This window comes from Accipiter gentilis, chromosome 17 (assembly GCF_929443795.1).
Source record: "Accipiter gentilis chromosome 17, bAccGen1.1, whole genome shotgun sequence".
In the NCBI taxonomy this organism is placed as follows: domain Eukaryota; kingdom Metazoa; phylum Chordata; class Aves; order Accipitriformes; family Accipitridae; genus Astur; species Astur gentilis.
In genome coordinates this window covers 30132142-30151527 of record NC_064896.1, presented here as the reverse complement: position 1 = coordinate 30151527, position 19386 = coordinate 30132142, and the positions used below count along the sequence as shown (strand labels likewise).

Genomic DNA, 19386 nt, shown 5'->3' with positions numbered 1-19386 from the left:
CTCCAGGCAACGGCATGCGACAAGGAGCCGATCCCGGCGCAGGACCCGCAGCCGTGCCAGGCGCGGGGCCTGGTAGCACATCCTACCAAGAAGGGAAACGCAGCGCTCGCCCCCGACCGACACCTGCCGGGGCAGCGCAAAGAGCCCAGGGACACAGAAGGCCCTCGAGGTGGTGGTTGTGTGGCTGCCGAGGGGCACCTGGACGGTGGCGGCGGGACGGTCGCAACCTGGGTTGTCTCTGACTCTGGCAGCGGCAGCGAACAGGATCAAGGCGGCCTCAGAGCTCCGGCTGAGGCAGGAACTGCTCCCGTCGTCTCCTCTCATGACAAATCTTGGATTTGAGGAGGAGGGAAGGGACCTCTGGAGATCACCTAGTCCAAGCCCGCTGCTGGAGCGGGGTCAGCCAGAGCAGACTGCCCAGGGCTGCATCCAGTCAGGCTCTGACGATCGCGACGGACGGAGCCTCCGGAACCCCTCTGGGCAATCTGTTCCCAAGCTCGACCGCCCTTCAAATAAACAAGTTTTGTATTGCAGTTAGGGAGAGGTTCTTTTCTTTCAGCTGGTGCCCGTTGTCTTGTCCTGTCTCTGGATACCACTGCGAAGGGACTGGAGGACCGCTGCCCCACTGGGCTGCGCGCAGGGGTGTGGGTGCCTGGACCTGGGGGGTGCAGGGTGCGGTGGCAGAGGACAGGGAAGGGTGAGAGGGCAAGCTGAGGTTCTCTGTTGCTCCTGTTCACGCTTGGGACCTTGAGGCCTCTCGCCTTTGTGATGGTGGAGGGGAGCACGAGGGAGGCTCCTCCACAAAGCCCTTCTTCCCCGGAGCTCTGCGTGGGGCAGAGCCCTTAGAGAAACTGCAGCGTTAGCGCTTTCATCAAGCCAGGAAAGGAGATGAAAGCAGGACATGTTTATGGGGAAAGCCCAAAGCACAGGAATAAAAAAATAACCTGAGGTTTTGGAACCATGAAAAAGAAAAGGAGCCTTGGGTGCAACATCCTGCGAGTATACCCAGTATTTCCAAGGGACAGGGGATAACCGGTGCACCGTAGCCCTGCTGGTCAGGGCCAAAGGTGTGGGGCTTTGTGGAAAACACAAAACGCAGTCATCAACCTCCAGGCAGTTTTCCTCAAGTCTCTTAATCTCCAGGCAGATCCTGACCTCGGACTCTTTGCAGAGTCTCATTCATTGGACCTGTCTGAGCCATCTGCCCTGAGACAAGGTCAATGAGCGATTTCTAACAAGGGCTTCTGAACGAAGCCTCTGGAGATGGATCCCTTCGGTGCTCGTCTCCGCAGTTATGTGTTCGATGACAGAAATGGGATGCATCCAGGTTCTGGCTGGTTGCATAACAACTAATAACAGATACTATAATAAGTAAGAAGTCTTCTTGTTAAATATTTTTTCCACTGGGTAAAGGCCTGCTAGCTATGTATCACAAGTCCATTCAATTCAGTATGGAGTAGAGAAGGTGCGAACTTGTATTTTAGGATGTTTTGGGGAAGGGCCTGTCATGGGGCTCACAGCACCCCACAGCCCGGCCCTGCTCCGGCCTAGCGAGCTGCCTCCTCAGGAAATGGCTGCCCGAGGGACACTCGCCTCTCCCCACGAGGCCGGTGCATTGTTATGGTGCATTGTTATGGTGATCTCGACAAGAACCCCCTAACGCTGCGGCGAACGAAACCCGCCGCCACCCTCCCAACCCTCAGCTACGGCGGCGCAAAGCCCGACGGGAGTTGTAGTCCCTCGGCCGCCCGGGCCCGCTTGCAGCCGCCGTCAGAAAACTACAACCCCCAGCAAGCATCGCGCTCCGCTGGGCCCGCTGGGAGCGGCCGCCGCGTTGGGCAGCGCGTTGCATCCTGGTATATGTAGTCAAGCTGCCAGGGCGGGATGGGGTACGGCGGTGAGAGGAGACTCCATTTCCCGGCGGGCGGCGCGGAGCGTGGGAGGGAGGGGAAGGCGGTCAGCGCCGAGATGGCGGTTGATAAGGATCTGCTGCAGCTGGACCTCTACGGCTTGTTGGGGGTCGGCGAGAAGGCGTCGGAGAAGGAGGTCAGGGTCCGCGGGCCGGGAACCCTCATGGGGTTGCGGGGGGGCGGCTCGGACCGGGGCCCCCTCTGGTCTTTCCCTCAGGAGCGGGGGCTGTTGCCGAGGTCAGAAGGCGGCTCGGACGTGGGGCTGTGTTTGCTGCTCTCCGGGTGTTTAGCTGAGCGATTGCTCCAGCCGCTGTTTTAATGTCATACCGCTGCCCTGGGCGCTGCCGCGTAGTCGGCTGGAGCTGTTAGTCACTGGGCGAGCCCGGTTTTTTCTGGTGTTGGCTCTGCTGCACTCAACTTTCCCTTCCGTTTCCTCCTCTGAAGCCTGTGGGTCGAGACCGGCTTTGGAGGAGGATGAAATCAGTTGGAGAGAACTGCGAAATTTGTCTCGAGCGATGTTTCTCTTGCTTTGTTTGCTTATGTGCCTTCAGAAGGAGAGCTCCTACTGTGTGTACCAAAAATCTAGTTGTTAGAGGTGGGTCTGGGCACTGTAGGTTCCCGTAAGTCATCTTGTTATCTTTGTGGGTTTGGAATTGAACTTTTCCATTTTTTCTTTAATTTAATTGGTAAGTCAACACTGAATGTGAGGTTTGAGTAACTGAGCTGGGAAAGTGACCTTTTCAAGGGAAGTAGGGCTCTGAGTAAAACCATTAGTAACTGAACAAAGCTAAACTTGAAAGGCAAACTTTCATTTTGCTCCTTAGGCTTTCTTTTGGGTGTGTTTTTTTTTTGTTGTTGTTTTTTTTTCTTTAGCAGTAAAGAGCAGTAGCAGTACAATAGGGTAAAAGTTGGAAGCTACAGCCTGGGTGTAACCAGCAATTGTGTCTGAGGCTGCCTGGAAATTCAATGTGTATGAAGCACAAAGCGGGGGAACAAGCCAAATGTAATGCGATGAATGAGATGAAAGACTTCAGGTGACCTCAGCTGAGGTGACCTGCTGAGCTAGTCACTGGGGGAAAAGGTTGATAAAATTGCGACTTGGATGTGATGGTGCAACTTAAAAAGTGATAAGTGTAATTTAGAGTGCTAATCCTTGATGTAAAAGACTTGAACCAATGCAAAGACCCTTTGTATGCAGAGCAGCATGGCCAAAAGAGATGAACAAAGGGGAGCAGGGCTGTCAAAGTAATTTAACCTCACTGCTTAGAGAAGCCTTATCTGAACTTTCCACGTAGAATGGTTATTGCAATAGTTGTGCCTGATGCACAGGGAGGAGGCTTACCTCTCTCTTAACTGGAGCCTTGCTTAGGCAGGAGGTAGGATTAGGCCTGTGAGGATGCGCTGCACACTTCCTTTCCAAGAGCTGTGTCCACCAGGTGGTGCTGGGCCACCGCTTACTCTGCTCGTTTTCCACAGAGGACTGCTTGGCAGCGGAATGGAGCAGCTTTTCTTCCTTTCCTTTCTTGCATGCAGATGCGTCCTTGACAAAGGGAGCTCAGATTGTTAAAAGTGACTTAGCTCAGAAAGTTGTCAGTCTTTCTTTGAAGTGTAGATGAGATTAAACAACCTTTGGTCAAAAATTATTCACCTTGCCAAACTCAGGTGTGGCACAGTAAATGGTACTTTCTCTGTCCCAAAGTTACAGCTGCGAAGAATACAGTATCCCTCTGGCTAGAAAACTGCCTCGGTGAACCAGACTCGGCTTTGATGATCGTGAGGTTTGACTGCTGTAATACAGTGCACCCAGAAGTAAAACTTCTGGCTCTGAAAAGCTTAGACCCATTCAAAATATGGCTGCCTGCCTACTAAGTGTCCTGGGCTTAAATGCTTATCCTTGTGGTACAGTGTGATTAAAAAGGACAGGTCACTGTGCTGAGGTTGAAAACTGAGCTTTTTGGAGGTCTGTTGCTATTACAGTAGGCTGCTTTACCTTTTGATAGGAGGGGGTAATGGAGCTATTGGCACTCCAGAAAGTGTCTTTATTTTCTGTCAGGCCTGGGGGACATCTAGTTATGCAAATGAATGCTGGTTCAGCCACAGCCTTCTACTTATGACAGGGAGGTGTGGTTTAAGTTGAGCAAAACGAACAAAAATAACAAAAGAAACACTCTGAATAGTGATATTTTTTTTTTCTGCAGTGTTTTGTTTTGGTTTTTTCCCAAGTTGCTTTTCTCAACACAGGCTAAACAGCATCAACCAGTAAATATCAATTCTGGCTCTTGCAGGTTAAGAAAGCATACCGGCAGAAGGCCCTGACTTGTCACCCAGATAAGAACCCAGATGATCCCAGAGCAGGTGAGATGGGGCTGTGTGGACACAGACAACTCTTCATGTTTGTTTTCACATGTGCGTATTCCTCGAAGTGGCTCTGCTTAACTTCACGTCTGTCTTTGCATGTAATTATGGGAATGCCTGGGTATATGTCATGTGAAATTATACACAGGCAGGACTAAGAATTATCTTCATAACTATTAGAGAGCTCTGGTTTTTGAAGTTGAATGCGTACATGTTGATTTTTAGAAACATCAGTGTTAAGTCAGTGCTGAAATTATATTTGCACTCTCAATCTTCCCACGTGGTACTTGAATCTCAGACCTTTGGCCATGCTGTCCCCAGTGTTAACTGGCTGGTTGCTATTTCAATTCATACCTCACAGTCAAAACTTAAATAGCAAGCTTATAAATCATATTATCTATGGGCGATGCCCATTTCTGTCTGTTAGAGACAAGGCCCTGACCGTGTGGGACTGAGTATACCTAAACTGTTAGCAAGGTCTGGCTTCTACAGCTACTCTGGTTTTGGGTTTTGTAGCTATTGGTAGCAGTGAACAGCAGTGGTAACTAGAAGGATGCTGTTCATCAGGACACCTCAAAATAAACATCTTTCTGTATCTTGCATTTTCCAGTTTGATGGGCTACAGTCTTATAGATTGAAAACTTATAACTGTAGTACAGAGAATTTTTCCATCAGAAAAAAAAGATTTTTAGCAGCAGTGAGAGGAAAGCCAGGGGCTTTGATATCTGCAGAAGGCTGAGAAGTGATTTGAAGTGTGTGGGGAGGCCTCCGGCTTATATGTGTAACCTTCCAAGAAGAGGGTCAGCAATGTTGATGTAAAATGCAAAGTTTGAATCTTGGGCTGAAAAGCTGTTGATATGAAACGGAGAATTTATTTGTAACAGTATATTTCGGGCTGACTGCAGGTTGAGTAGTACATTTCTGTAGAGGGGTTCTGTTGAATTCATCTTTTCACGATTTCTGTTAAAGTGAAATGGTCCCAGTTTTTGTTTCTTAATTCACACTGAAGTTTATGTAACAAATGTCGTTCTTTAAGTTGAGGTGGTCCTGGCTATAGGTTGGCTTATGAATGCTTTGGAAAGATTATTCTTCTTTCTGATGTTCTGCAGGTCTCTTCCATAAGGGATTGTCTTTTCTGGTGCATCTCCAGGCCACTAGCATGGTTTTCTGCATCTTACCCTTTTTTCTTCTAATTCCCAGCGGAAGTCTTCCACCAGCTGTCTCAGGCCTTAGCCGTGCTAACAGATGCAGCAGCAAGGGTAAGGATGCCCACCAGTTGGTGATGTTGGGATTGTGTGGTGTTACTTTCTGCAAGCATGCTGGAGAAGTATTGGAAACTCTCTTACTGTCTGTCCTGCTCTCTTTGATTGTGACTTCATGAATGCAAGTCTCCTCTGTTATTCCCTGTAGTTCTCTGTGAGATCAAGTAGTGGGTGCCAGATAAGAACTTGGACAAGTGTTCTTTTTCTGTGCTGGGTGTAGCTCTGTCCATTTGCTGCATGAGTGAGATACTGTCTTTAATAATGTGTTAGACTGGGGCATATCCCACTTAAAAAAAATAAATTATAACTATCACTGATTCAGGGATGCATTAAATTCCCGTGACAGCGGTGCATTTGCAGTTCCCTTGAAATCAAGGTCTGACAAATAAGTAATATCTAGATGTGATTGCTAAGGCTCAAAGCCTTTCTTTCCATGGGGCACAAGAGACTTGTAAACAGAAAAGCTGAATCACAGTCACGATCTCTGTCCTTTTGCTGCAAGAGCTTTGCAGGCTGCCAGATGTAGCTTGGACTCTTTTCTTGCTGTCAGGAAGTGTCTGAGTGCCTACTGCTCAAGGCCTGAAAGTAATCTGGACATGTGAAGGGAAAGAATAAAAACAAAATAAAAATGAGTAAGTAACTCTATCCGGATAAACTCAGGAGAGAAGGCATGTTAAAGTTTCAGATTATAAGATTTAAAACCATGAAATAACTCTCCTCTTTTCAAACATTGGCAAAGCTTGTAATCTCCCCTCCAAGGGGCAGTTAAGCTTTTGGCATCCAAGAACTTTCTGGCTTCTACATTTTGAAAAGGAAAAAGTGTTTAGCAAACCCTTCCTATGCAGGAAGTAAAAAATATTAGCTTTTCTAGTTTATAAATCAAGACCAGTGCTTTCCTGTACAACTATTCTACAAGTAATATTTGAGCATTTGTGCTGGTCTATGCTTTACCTAATACAGAAAGGTTCTGTGTAGGTTGATGAACACATTATCAACTGTTTTAAACAGGTGCCAGTGAAAGTGCCAGTTCACCCCAATTAATAAGTGAGTTCTTTCATGATATTTGTGTTAACTTCCAACTCTTAGGTGGAATGCTAGCAAGAAGCAGAAAATGCTTTACGTCTGCTTACAGTGTTTCAATATCTGATCTTGCCTTTATTCACTGCTTTCCATGTTATCTCTTCCGCTTTACATAGTTTTGCACTATTGTGTCGGTTCTTTGACAGGCGGCATATGACAAAGTGAGAAAGGCTAAGAAGCAAGCTGCAGAGAGGACACAAAAACTTGATGAGAAGCGAAAGAAAGTAAAGCTTGGTAATGAAATCAAAACTTTGTTTTCTCTTGGCTTGAAGTCTTCATTAGCTGGGTGTTTGTTTCTTCTACTGCTGGAATTCACCATTGATTAATCTGCTGCCCGTTTGTGATGGCTGTGGTTTCTTTATGCCCAGTACAATAGAGTAGCCATCTGAAATCTCCCACAGTCATAGCTGGGGATGGTCCTACTCTGGGAAGGAATTAGGGGCTTTGACTGTTAAGACTGCTGATACGTTGATGTGCCTGGGCAGAGGAGAGGTAGCAGAGCTCTTGGGACTCTACTTTGAAATTGGTGTAGGCGTAGCCAAGTTTGTGATCTTTCCATCCACCTTTGGTCAGCAGTGAAAATTCTCTTTGGATTGTTTTAATTTTGTTTCTTTCTCTGCAGATCTTGAAGCCAGAGAACGAGAAGCCCAGACTCGTGAGAGTGAAGAGGAGGAGATCAGGATAACGAGATCATTAGAACAAGAAGTAATGATAAATTCTTAGATTTCTCTGCTTCTTTTGAGAAGAACTGCTGAAGGACTTTACAGTCATAATGAAAACCATGTGATGAGATGCAGCAAATCTATGTATGGCAGTCCTTCAGCCTTTTGGATTAATGGGCTCTATGAAAGAGAGGCATGTAGATGGGGTCTTGTAGCGGTCTGGCAAATGAGTTAGTCTCAGGATTTTATTTTTTGTCTGCCCTTTTCCTTTTGCATAGCAGACAATAACAGCTAATTGGTTGTATGCTGGCTGATAAGGGACTGTGTCACTAGGAACATGAGGGGTCCATTTTTATGAGCGCTGGAGCTGTCACAGGGGAACTAGCAGGAGGGTTGCCTCAGGAGATGGGTATACGACAAAAGCTCTCCTTGGCAGTCTTTAGCTGGCATGAACCAACCATGGAACTGTGCCCTCAGATATCTGTGCTGTCTTACCTCTGCTGTAGATAATACGCCTACGTGAAGAAGGCTCCCGTCAGCTTGAGGAGCAGCAGAGACTCATTCAAGAACAGATCCGGCTTGAAAGAGAGCAGCACATCCAAGGTGAGAACAGATGAGATTGGAGCCCTGAGCCAAACTACATGCATGTGGGACTCCAACACTTCTGTAGACAGAGCTCACATACAGATGCAGCCTTCTGACTTGGTCACGTTGCCATATATAGGATCCTACTTAGCACCTTTTTCACGGATAAAGTCAAAAGACTAGTATTTCTGTGGTGTTGCTATCTTATATGTGGCATGCTCTTCTTTAGCACATTGTTGCTGCTTCTTTTCAATAAATATTCTAAAGCATTGAATCTGGATGGTCTGACGTGGAACCCCACAGTTATGCTGGAGAGAGCCTAAAGTCCTGGTTATCTGTCACAATTAAAGCAGTCAGTGTTGCAGACTCTAAACAGGGAATGACTTGAGTTTGCAAAAAATAATAGTTGTCATTGGGTTACTACTTCTGTATCCCCTTGAAAGTTCTCAGTACTTACCACCCAAAAGAGACTCAGTGTGGAGAACAAAGTTTTGTTTAGTCTATGGTTGCTGAGGCTTTACTTTCTGGAACTTGATTCTCATGTTGCTTGGGCATACACAGTCTTCATCCCAGGTTTGTACAAAGACCAGCAACAAATATTTCAGGAAATGAGCAACATACTGAACTGAAAAACATCTGCATTCTGTGCTGCAATGCAATAGGTAGTTATCATATTTTAAGTTGTCTCCCTCTAATTCTTGTGGGCTGTTCAGTAGCTGTAATTTGTCTCCTTCATATAGGAGGCGATGAGATTTTTCCAGAATCCCAGAATCTCATCCTTTGGTATTCCTGAACCTCACTCGTATTCACACATTTCTATAGTGAATTGCCTTTTCAAATATTGTGTATCTGTGTGGGCTTAAAATACAGTTTTATATTTCAGACAGTTCTGTTCTTTGTTTCAAAATTAGGTAGAGTGCTGTTCAGGTTTTCAGTTCAATGGGAAGATTTTATTATCTCTTACTTCCTACTCCTTTCATTCTGGCAGAGGCTATAGTATAAGATCTGTTGCTTTCTCACAGGAAAAATATTGATCTAATGGGGGGGGGGGGGGGCGGGGACCAACAAACAAAACCACCACCACCAGAGGTCCAGATGCAGAAACTCTTTTTGGGGTCACCAGGGGTTTTCTGTATGACTGTCAGTCATTCAGCCCACCCTAGCCTTTCTTAATTTAATTTCACATATCGGGAATTGGGGACGATGTTGAGCATTTGCTTAGTGTAAAGTACTCCGAGATCCTTGCTATGAGAGCACACTATTATAAAGTATTTAGTTGCAAGGCCAGGCTAAATTCTTAGGCTATGGTATCCTGTTTCTTGTCTACCCTTAATTTTTTCCACACTTGTTTTCACCAGCACAACTCTCTTGCAGGGAAAAATGTTGCGGAATCTAACAGATCCCCTGCTTGTATTTTTGCTTAGCTGTTTCTAGCCTTGATTGTGGCAAGTCTGGGCATCATAGAAGGGAAAAATGCTGACATCCAATATCCAGTCTGTACTACAGTTCCTGATAATAGTGTTGCACAAGACTTTTGGGGCTGAAATGGTTTAGTAGAAATCCAGAAGTGTTTGCTATTGCCATATGTACATTCTCAGGGTGAATTTTGTGCTAAATGCCCTTTAGCTGAGGAGTTTGCACCCATGTCCTTTCCATCTTTTTTTTTTTTCTTTCTTTAGGCAAGCAAGAAAGAAATGGAGCAGAAGGCAAAATAACTCCTAAACTCAAAGTAAGACATCCTTATAAAGCTGGGTTTTGGTGAAAACTGATAGAACATTATGCACCTTTGTAAGACAGAAGGGACACTTCAACTCTGCTGAGCTGGCTTGTCCCTCTGTACAGTGGAGGTGAAGTGCCACTATATAAAGTGCATCATGCACATGAACAGCTCCTGTCATTGCCTTTAAAATACTCTTCCTCCCTCACTCTGTTCTCTACTGTCTGGTCTAGATTTTTGAGCCTGAAATTGAGTTTTCTCTGCTTTAAGCACAGGGAAACAGCTGCTTATTACCCTCAGATAGCCATTAGTATGCTTTCAAGTATGATTTTTTTTTTTTATTCCAGTGAGCAATGTTTCTCCCTGTTCCCCAAATAATTTGTTCCCTTTGCACATTCTGGTGTTGAGATCACTGTCTTGGGAATTCTGGGAGTGTAACTGTAAATAGCAAATTTAATTAATGTGCAGGTGGCAGGAGCTGCATTGAGTATGGCAAAATGTGTTCAAATGGACAAAATTAACTTGTCATGTTTATTTCCCAGCTAAAATGGAAATGCAGGAAAGAAGATGAGACAAGAGGAGGGTACTCAAAAGATGTTCTGTTGCAGATCCTGCAAAAGGTCCTGTCTGACACTCTTTGCTACTACTTGATCTTCCTCTTCTCTCAATGGTATAAGAAAGGATAGTAAACTCTGCAAAGTTACATATAAACTGGAGTGGCTTATTTTCTCCTCTGTTGTCCAGCTTTCTCATGCAATTTTCAGAGATCATCAGCATGATCCATTAGCTCTGAACTGTTCCCCAGCTAGCACCTCTGTCTCACTCCCAGCAGGGACTCCTGCTGAAACAGAGCAACTGCAAACTCTTCCCACTGAATGGTTCACACCCTGCATAAAAGTTAGTCTGGCTGTGTGGTTATTGTGCACTTTTGCCTTCACTTAAAACACTGTACATTAGCTGCTGTGGGAAGTTCAGAGACAGGAATAGACAAGCCTTTGGTCTGATTAATCCCAGCATGTGATCTTTATTTTCCCTTCATGCAAATATCTCCTGTAGCTCTGACTGAGCTAAGCAGCCCTTTTGCACTGCGGCTTGCTGGAAGCAAAGTGTGTAGCTGCATGCCTCCCCAGAATTATTTCCCGGAGGGACAGAAATTATGACAGGTTGGGATCAGTGAAATCATGATGCAAGACAAAGGGTGACGGCTCAAGCCTCATGTCTGTGAAAACACGTTTTCTCTTTGCATTTGTTCCATAAATACACTTGACATCTCTTCTGGGTCTGTAATTAACTTTTCTTTCTTTCTCTGTCTTAACAGTATGGTGATGTGCTTAATTTGTTGATCTCAAGTAGGAAGACCGGGAGCGCAGTCGTGGAATTTGCTACAGTTAAGGCTGCTGTAAGTCTGGCGGAGACCCCAGATGTGTGTAATGGAGGGTGGGCAAGAAGGGGTGTTGCAGAAGAGAAGGGTTAGCAAACTGGCGGCCTAGAGACACTGCCTTGTCATTAAGGCAGTGGAGAAGGGTAATGAGAGTCTAAAGGTACAGATGTATGAAAGGAGTGACAAAGCTGGAGGCATAAACCCAGAGCAGATCATGCACATAAACAAGCAGGCTGTGCATGTAAAAGGCTGAGGAAAGAGACACCGCTTTAAAACGCAGGCACTGAGCTATTTGATCAGCTCTCACTGAAGGTGAGTTACCCATTGTAGAAATGGGCTTAATGAGTTTTAGAGGTTATATCGGGCATTTGAAGTTTAAAATAAATCAAAATCTCTTGACTCACTATGAGTTATAATAATTCATGTGGCTGTGGAAACAGAAGTCATCAGTTACCCTTAATTTTAGTAGTTCCATCAACGTAAAGTTATCCTGTACAAGAGTGTCTATTCCTTGTCACCTGTTCTTTCACTCATATATCCAAATAATCAAAAAACCCACCAGAATTGTCTGTGATCTGTTTATCAAAAGTACTGGCACTGATATGTTCTATCTATGCTTAATGCAGATGTGGACTTTAAAGGGTGCTTCTTATGTAGGGCAGCTGTGAAATCTTCATTGTTTGTGCTCTACTTGGCCGTGATGCCAGGCTGAGATGGAAGAACTCTTATGATTGTTAGTGACCTGTGAGGGAGTGGGGTCTGAAATTCAGATGGTGATGGAAGAATATTTTCATTGTTAGGAGATGGCTGTGAAGAATGAAGTTGGCCTGATAAATAACCCTCTAAAGATTTCCTGGCTGGAGGGCCAGCCCCGGAACAATCCCAGCACTGTCCTTTCTGACAGCACTAGTCAGCCAAGGACTTCACAGGTAAGGAGACATAGGCTGCTGTTATTTAAATCTGTTTCTATAGCAACCTAAATTTAACAGTGTGCCTTGCATTTGTGGTAAGATATGTTGATTCCCAGCAGAGCTGAAAAGGAGTTCTTAATGAAAGGCTTGGCTTTCTGATGAGCCTTTTCATGCTGAAGCAGTGGCTTTTTTTAAAGGATCTTTTGCCTGAGTAGCAGCACACTGAGAACACAAGCTATTTGGATGACTGGATCTTCACACAGTCTGACTCTCTCTCTTCCAAGTGAAAAATAAGGATGTTCCTTGCTTAGCCCAAAGCCTCTAATGCCATTCTTCTGGAATTTTTTCTAATATACTTTGACTGTGGGAATCTTCTGGCTGATAGCTGGTTGAAGTGGGTCTCCTAGAAGGTTTCTTTGAGAGGCTTGGTTACTCACTGCATTCACAAGAGGATGAAATTTCAGTGCTGAAAGGAAACCTATATTTTTAGGGTCTGCAGGAGGGAAGAGAAGGCAATATCAACTTAAATATCCTTGTAGAGACCTTATTGTCTGGTTTGGGTCCTCTTTACTGGTATGGTTACTTTGAGCGCAAGGTGTTTGTTAACTCTTAGCTGCTTCCTGTTTATTTCACCAAATAATCCCTCTGAAGCTGTTGGTCTTGTATAACAAATGTATTCCAGTCACAAAACACATGGAAGGCAATAACATCTAGTGGTTAAAACATAGAAACCAACCTGAGGCCATGCTGCAGCAAATTGTTGGCTCTCTGCAGTGGAGATGTATCCACTTCTTTTGAAGCACGTTACATTACACTTTGCTCTGTAGCACAGAATTTATCATGTCTTCTGATCTAGTTAGTAATTCCTTTGCTGCTTATTTGAGTTCCAGTTCAAACTTCATGTGACACATATTCCCCTCTCCTCATTCCGTGTGGTATAAAGATCAAAAAGATGTAATTGCTGAGAGGACTCCTGCCTCATGCTCTACAGGTCCCCTTAGTCTGTGTCTTGATCAGCCCTGTGTGTGTTCACTACCTAAATATTTTAGCAGCTTGTGAGATTGTTCAGGACATCCACTCTCCTGACTTTTTGTTAACTACTTTATAGTAGATGCATTTATACATCAAAATGCCTTGTTGTTATCCTAGTTTTGTTTAGGGTTGTATGTTTTCACTTGGGATGCATGTTCTTTGTCTGGACAGTCTGAGAAGCATAGTTTCCCAGAAATCTCAGGCAAAGGCAGTTATAACATCATAGCCCAGGCGCCAGACAGATCTCCATGCACAATGTAGAACCAGTGAGAGTCCTGCAGATGCAGCAGATTCACAGAGGTGGCCAGAGTGTTAGAAGGTAAATGGGGAAAAAAGCAGAATCCAGTCCAGCTTATTTGAGTATCTCGCTAGTAGAGAATGAGAACTGGCTCATTCATACCTAAGGGGGTTGCTGGTGCAATTGGAGCTTGGTGTGGATTCTTGCCTCTCTGGGTTCAAAAGCTTGGCCAGGCTTTTCACTGAGTTTTGACTGAGTTTATCTTGGCTTGTTTCCACGACCAAAGCTTGTTAGTGTGGAACTGCAGCGTCTGCCTGCTGTGAAGGATTAGCTTAGTGGAGCAGCAAGGGAGAGCAGGCTAAAGCAGCAAATGGTGTTCATGCTGTGTGGAGGTAGTGACTCACTTCTGTCCAACACAGCCTCATCAAACCCATATTAGATCTCAAAATGGTGAGGAGTTATGGCCAGTGACTTGCATCCTTTCCCAAGAGTTGCACTACTGATGCTTGTCTGTCTTTTTCTACTGCTTTTATGTGTGAGCAGCTGCAATTTCTTTGGTTACTTGCAATGTTGCTGTCCAGGCTAAGATCTCCAGGCTGCTCTGGTTCCTGCTTTTCCTACTTCCTACTCCAGACCCTCCCCAAATCCTCCTGCTGCTTCCATTAGGATGCTTCCAAAATCTGTAATTTGATAATAGCTTCTCTTGGCTGTAGTGCTTCTAGTTGACTTATCCTCTTTGTCCTCAGCTCTTCAACTCTAGACTAGACAATATTAGGTCTTTTCAGATATCTTTTACCACTGCCACAACCTACTCCTTGCCTCATCCTTTCATACCCAGTCTGGCTTCCCAGCCATCAGGGTCCACATTCTTGCTTTCAAGCTGCACTAACCTCATTTTGATTTAAGCTGCTCTCACTTCCTATTTGCTGCTCCCTCTGGGTTGCTCCTATTTTAGTCTGAATCCACCCCCGTTTGCTCCTGCTCTGCAAATGCAGCTCCTTCCCTGCTCTGCTTCAGAAAACAGCCGAAGACCTGCAGCGTTCTCATGGCAACACGCTCACTACTCACCCGCTTCAGAGCTGTGTCTGCTCCCTGCCTGGGTTAGTCAGCCAGGAGCTGTGCACCAGAGTCTTCAAATAAAGGACAGTTATGCACTACTTACACCAGGGGAACTTTGGAAGCAGTGCCCAGGTGAAAGCAAGGCTGATTGTTCAAAAGTTGTGTTGTGAGGAGGCAGTAAGTTGCAAGATACTTGCCTCCACAGTTTTGGTTGGCTTGTTTTCTTGGGTGCATGTTGTCCAGCAGTTCCTGGAGAGCTGCTGAAGCCAAACAGGTGAGTTATGCTATGGATTGGCCAGTGTTACTCTAGGCTATTTTAGAGCAACGACTATTTGATTGCTGCAGCTCTGAATGGTTCAAAGCACACAACAGCTGTACAAAGCTATGAAGAACATATTTTTGCCACGACAACAGCATAAAGTACTCGCTTCTGGGAAGGTCTTCCTTGCACCTTTAGTAGTGGGATCTCCCTGCCAGTGCTCCTCATTCATTTTGGGCCATTCATTCAGCCACATTAAAGTGCTGAGAAAAGCCTTTTGTCTGGCACTCCTGCATCTTTCCTAAGCTCCTTTGAGGTTTCGTAGAGTTTGTTTTATATTATCTGACTTTACAGCCTGATGTGAATCTAAGTAGGTTGAAAGCTGTCTGTGCCTTCTCTGAAATGTCTCTGTGCACTTTGCTGTAGCCGGCTTCCAAAGCTTGTGCTTATCTGGGTGCGTGGAGGGTTTTTTTTTGGTTTTTTGTTTGTTTTTTCTTTTAAAAAAAGAACCCTAGTATCTAATCTAGCTATGAAAAAGGTAAGAATTGGTGACCCAGTAGTTTCTGCAGTGTCCTTTTAATAGTTTGCCCTGATACTGCCTAAAATGTTCTCAGCCTGGCAGAGCCCTTCCCCCTGTCCAGTTCACAGGGTAAAGAACTGTTCATTCCCACGCTGGGTCTTGACCTGAACTGTGTGCAGTCTCCTCAGGGAAAGGTAAAGTACCAGCAGCTCTAGCCTTCTCCCAGCCCAGAAAAGCAGAGCCACACTGCTTCCCCACCCTCATAAAAACCTGAAGTGCTAGAGAGGATGGATCTTGATCACTACAGATGAGGGATCTGTGCTCTTGGTGCCTGGGCTTTTTCTGGCTTGCTACCAATGAAATGAGGCAACAAGACGTTTCCAGTCACAGATACATTTATTCTTCCATATCTGTACAGCTGATAGATCAGTGCATGCTTCAGGCAGCAGTATCTAGAGAAATGTCTTCTGCTAGTAGGATAAATTGCTGTTGCTTGTATTTCAGGACTATATGGATGCTTACCTGTTTCCAGGCTGGGAGTGCCAACTGCACTTGAGTTGGGGGAAAAGAAACCCACAAGGAAAAAAAAAAGGGGGGGGGGGGCTTTCATTTTTCACATCCAAACATCATGGGAGAAGAAACACCAGTTTCTGTCTCTTGACCCTTGCCATAGCTATGGCTTTGAGAGGCAATGCCACAGCCTCCTTGCAAGCTCCCTGCTTATCCACAAATGACGTATGCCATATCCCTTTCTGTCCATGCTCTGCAGTATCACAGTCACATCCCCAAAATAACAAGTCTTTTGCCATGCAATGCCATTCTTCCATGAGGAGGAGGAGATGCACAGTCAAGAGTGGGAAATTCCCAGTGTGGAGAATGGAAACTTGCCCACGAGGTTCCAGCAGAGACATTGCTCTCATCTGAGCACAGAGCCTGTGAGCTCTGCTCCAAAGGACTCCTTGACAAGGACAAGGACAGTCTGTGGTGGGTTAGGTGAGAACAACAAAACAGGCCACACACAACAGGAATGCTGCAGTATCCTTCCTCCTGCTAGGACTAGAGAAACTGGCAGCAGCAGTAAGTAAATGTGATATGTTAAATGATAAATACCTTCAAATGGCGTAATCTCTTGGATTCTGTTTCCTGAGGGTCTGCAGAACATCCTCAAGAAGTGATAGCCCCAAATCCACTTTGAAGGACAGGAAGGGATCAGACAGGTCAGAAAGAGTGGTACCATTCTGGGAACCTGTCTCTGAGGTCCCGCAGTCTGTAGCCTGGTCCTTGTGGAATTGAGTTTGAGTAGCTTTGTGGTATTGATGAGTAGCACCAGAAAAAGAGATGTCAGAGTGAGAATCTGTGTGATCTATGATGTTAGGGCAGCTAGAACTGTCCAGGTACAGCCGGGGAGGCTTGGGAGGTGCTTGTGCCTTGGCTAGGTTTTGCTCACTCTGACATGACAGGTAATCAGACTTGTCCTTCAGATCCCTCAAGCATTCCCTCTTCTGGCACTGTCCATCACTGTCCAGAGTGTGGCTGTTCTGATTCAAGATGATGACTTGGTTGCCCAGCTTTTTGTGTCTCCTGAGTGAGAAACGTCTGAAGAACGTTGTGGACTTAATGGACCCTCTCCGCCAAGTATCCATGCTGATGAAAGGCAACAAGAAGGAGACTGCTGACTCTTCACAGTCAGGTGTTGGACTTAAGTCGCAGGATCAGCAGCAAGTCGCACAACAGGAACAACCTCTTCCTTCCCTGTTCCTGTAGCTGGGAGGAAAACAGAGAGGCTGGTATTGCAGGAAATGCAAACTTCACACTATGTCCCTGTGTTAAGGAGCAATTGCCCTGTCTTAGATATTAAGGAGTCTCCTTACTCAGTGGAGAAGGAATGGCGACGTCTGAGCTTCTCAAATCTGTGCTGCAGAAACAAGCTGATGAAGAACAGCAAAGGCACACAGTCACCATGAGAACAGATTTAATCTAGCATCTAGAACAGAAGGGCACTTTGGTACCATGGTAACCAGCCACCTTCATGGTGAAGGGCACAGTATAAAAATCTCAGTGGGTGGTTAGGAAGAGAGATGGTGACTCAGTCACACTGAAGGAAACCAAAGAAATACGGTCAAATGGAATTCTAAAAAGCAACAAAACGCAGATGTAAAAGACAAACGTTAGGAAAATTGAATGCAAAATAGACTTACGCTGTGTCAGAGCAGCACCTGAGTCCAACAGGCGGAGAGAAGAAACTGCTGAAGCACTCGGAGAACTGTGACCACCACGTACACCAGTATGCTGGGATGTTGGAAGAAGCAAGTCCTGGGACGGTTCAGCCAGGTTGGACCCGAAATGCTAAAAATCCACAATGCCTCCTTCTCTTCATGTGCCTCCTGTAACTGCTTCCCAGGCTGCAGTTCCTTGTGCGTACGTATTTGTTTTGAGCCAAGCCCTTGCTGAGTCAGCCACGTCAGAAACTGGGTTTTACACTATTGGTAATTGCCAGGATTGCAGGAAGTAGGTGTGTGGAGTGGCAGAGCATCAGCCCACACTCTGCCTGAGGAGAAAGCAAGCTCCCTTAGAGGCATCCAGATTGCTTGAGAACTGTCAATGTGAATACTGACTTGTAGCCCACCTTGAATCGGGCTGTTTCTTCTCTTGGTGCTCTCCCTTCTGCCACTTCTGATGGCTTGGTGTATCAGCAGGGCTCCCAAATGAGGTTGGAAATAATCTCTTGTCTGTTAAATTTAAATCCAGAGTGTGAGGTAGCGATTCAGGTTTGTATGGGTGATTCATCTGCATGAGTCGCATGTAGACTATTTCATTCAGCCAAGCAAATGACAGTAAGTATCTGTGGTTAGTGGACAGGAACTTTGAAGAAGCCTAGTTCTGCCACTGAAGGGTGATACAATCTGGTGCTTTCTCACATAAGTGAAAATCTGTGCTGTGCAGTACTGAAAGGTTATTTCATTCATGCGGCTCCTAACATACCAATTATGACATATTAGTCTCTTTAATTTCCCAGTCTAAGTTTCTCATCTATTGTGGGCTTCTATTTTGTCCTTGCAGCTGGAAGAACCACTTTGCTGGCACATGATAACAAATTTGCACTTGCCCCATTTTCATGCAGAATCTTACTTAGCTATTCTATTGCCTTTTCATCCCTTCTATTTTCTATTTAAGATGTCCTTAAATCACAACTAAATCTAGTTCCTAGAAAAATGAACATGAGACTTTTTTTTTTCATTCACCTTATGTCAAGATGCTTTTGTTTCTACCTGAACTGTCAAGCAAATGAGATGGATGTTTCCAAGCACTGCAGTGCTTTGAATACATTCGAAATAGTAAGGCCACCTACTGATGTTAAATGGCTTTTGAAAGCAGAGTGCCAAAACCACCACTTTGCTCTGCGATAGCAGCTGTCATCTGCTGCCTACATTTATTAGGTAGAGTCTGCAATCAACTTAGTCGATGTGACAGTTGCTACCACGCACAGCAGAAAGGCTCCAAGAGCTTTTGAGAACTAAAACAGTCTTGTGTCAGGTTTGGGAACACACCTGGTCGTTTTCTTTCTGCAGTTGCTTCCACGACTGAACCACAGAAAGGTTTGTTGTTTTTTTTTTTTTATTTTATTTTTTTAATGGCATTAGCCTTTGTAACGGATGAAGTGTATACTGGACTTTGGTGCACAAAGTGCACCAGTGTTGTACTTGCAGAGCAAGTCTGTCATATAAAATAACCAGCCACAGCGAGGCAAGCCATGTTTCCCCATCCAACATCATTGTGAACAGGGAGTAGCTCCAGCAGCAAGAGGGTAATTCATGCTCCCTGTCTGTCCCACTCTCTCATCAGCAACACTTATGCAACACTTATGAAGCAGGCTATTTTCTGTAGGCCAGGCAGCTTTCGCACCTTACCTGATTTCTCTGAGGTCATACCACTGTGAACCACCTTCCTGACTCAAATGAGCGTGTTGTGAGTGTGATATATGGAGAAGGGGGCTGGGATATATACTGTCCTTGACAGGTTGCCTTTGTTTTCCCCTCCTAGGTGTCAGTGGTATCAGAACGGGATTATGAGAGCCTGGTGATGATGCGGATGCGCCAAGCAGCAGAGAGGCAGCAGCTTATTGAACAGCTCAAGCGGGAAGAAGAGGAGGAGTCTCACACCTAGCATGAGAGAGTATGGATTCTCCCCACCTCATCGTTCTTCATTTCCAAAGCTGTTTCTTAATTTAAGTCAATAAACCTCCTTTTTTAAAACTGTTGTAGGAATACAAGTTCTCGGTGATGGCAGCCTTTATCCCTTTCTAGAGTGAGGATAAAAAAATGGCTGCATAAGCTTCAGACTAAGTGTATTGACCTGTCAGTCTGTGTACTCGGAGCAGCTGCCCAGTCCTAGAGGATGTGGTGTGATAGGTGCTG

General features: G+C 45.3%; 1 protein-coding gene across 4 annotated transcripts; it reads left to right on the top strand.

Moving 5' to 3' along the window:
- Positions 1-1947: 1947 nt before the first annotated feature.
- On the top strand, positions 1948-19374 carry DNAJC17 (DnaJ heat shock protein family (Hsp40) member C17). Of its 4 annotated transcripts, XR_007508596.1 has the most exons (12): positions 1948-2046; positions 4196-4265; positions 5466-5524; positions 6754-6841; positions 7230-7312; positions 7776-7872; positions 9534-9583; positions 10114-10191; positions 10890-10970; positions 11753-11881; positions 15741-16048; positions 16453-16532. XR_007508596.1 is itself a non-coding variant. In XM_049821384.1 (11 exons), the coding sequence occupies exons 1-11, from the start codon at positions 1969-1971 to the stop codon at positions 19133-19135; spliced, it is 936 nt and encodes a 311-aa protein (XP_049677341.1). In that variant the 5' UTR covers positions 1948-1968; the 3' UTR covers positions 19136-19374. The 4 variants fall into 4 exon arrangements, 3 of the variants coding, with proteins under 3 accessions (XP_049677341.1, XP_049677342.1, XP_049677343.1); XM_049821384.1 differs by lacking the exons at positions 15741-16048; positions 16453-16532 and adding an exon at positions 19013-19374; XM_049821385.1 differs by lacking the exon at positions 15741-16048 and having other exon boundaries at positions 16453-17181.
- The last annotated feature ends 12 nt before the right edge of the window (positions 19375-19386 follow it).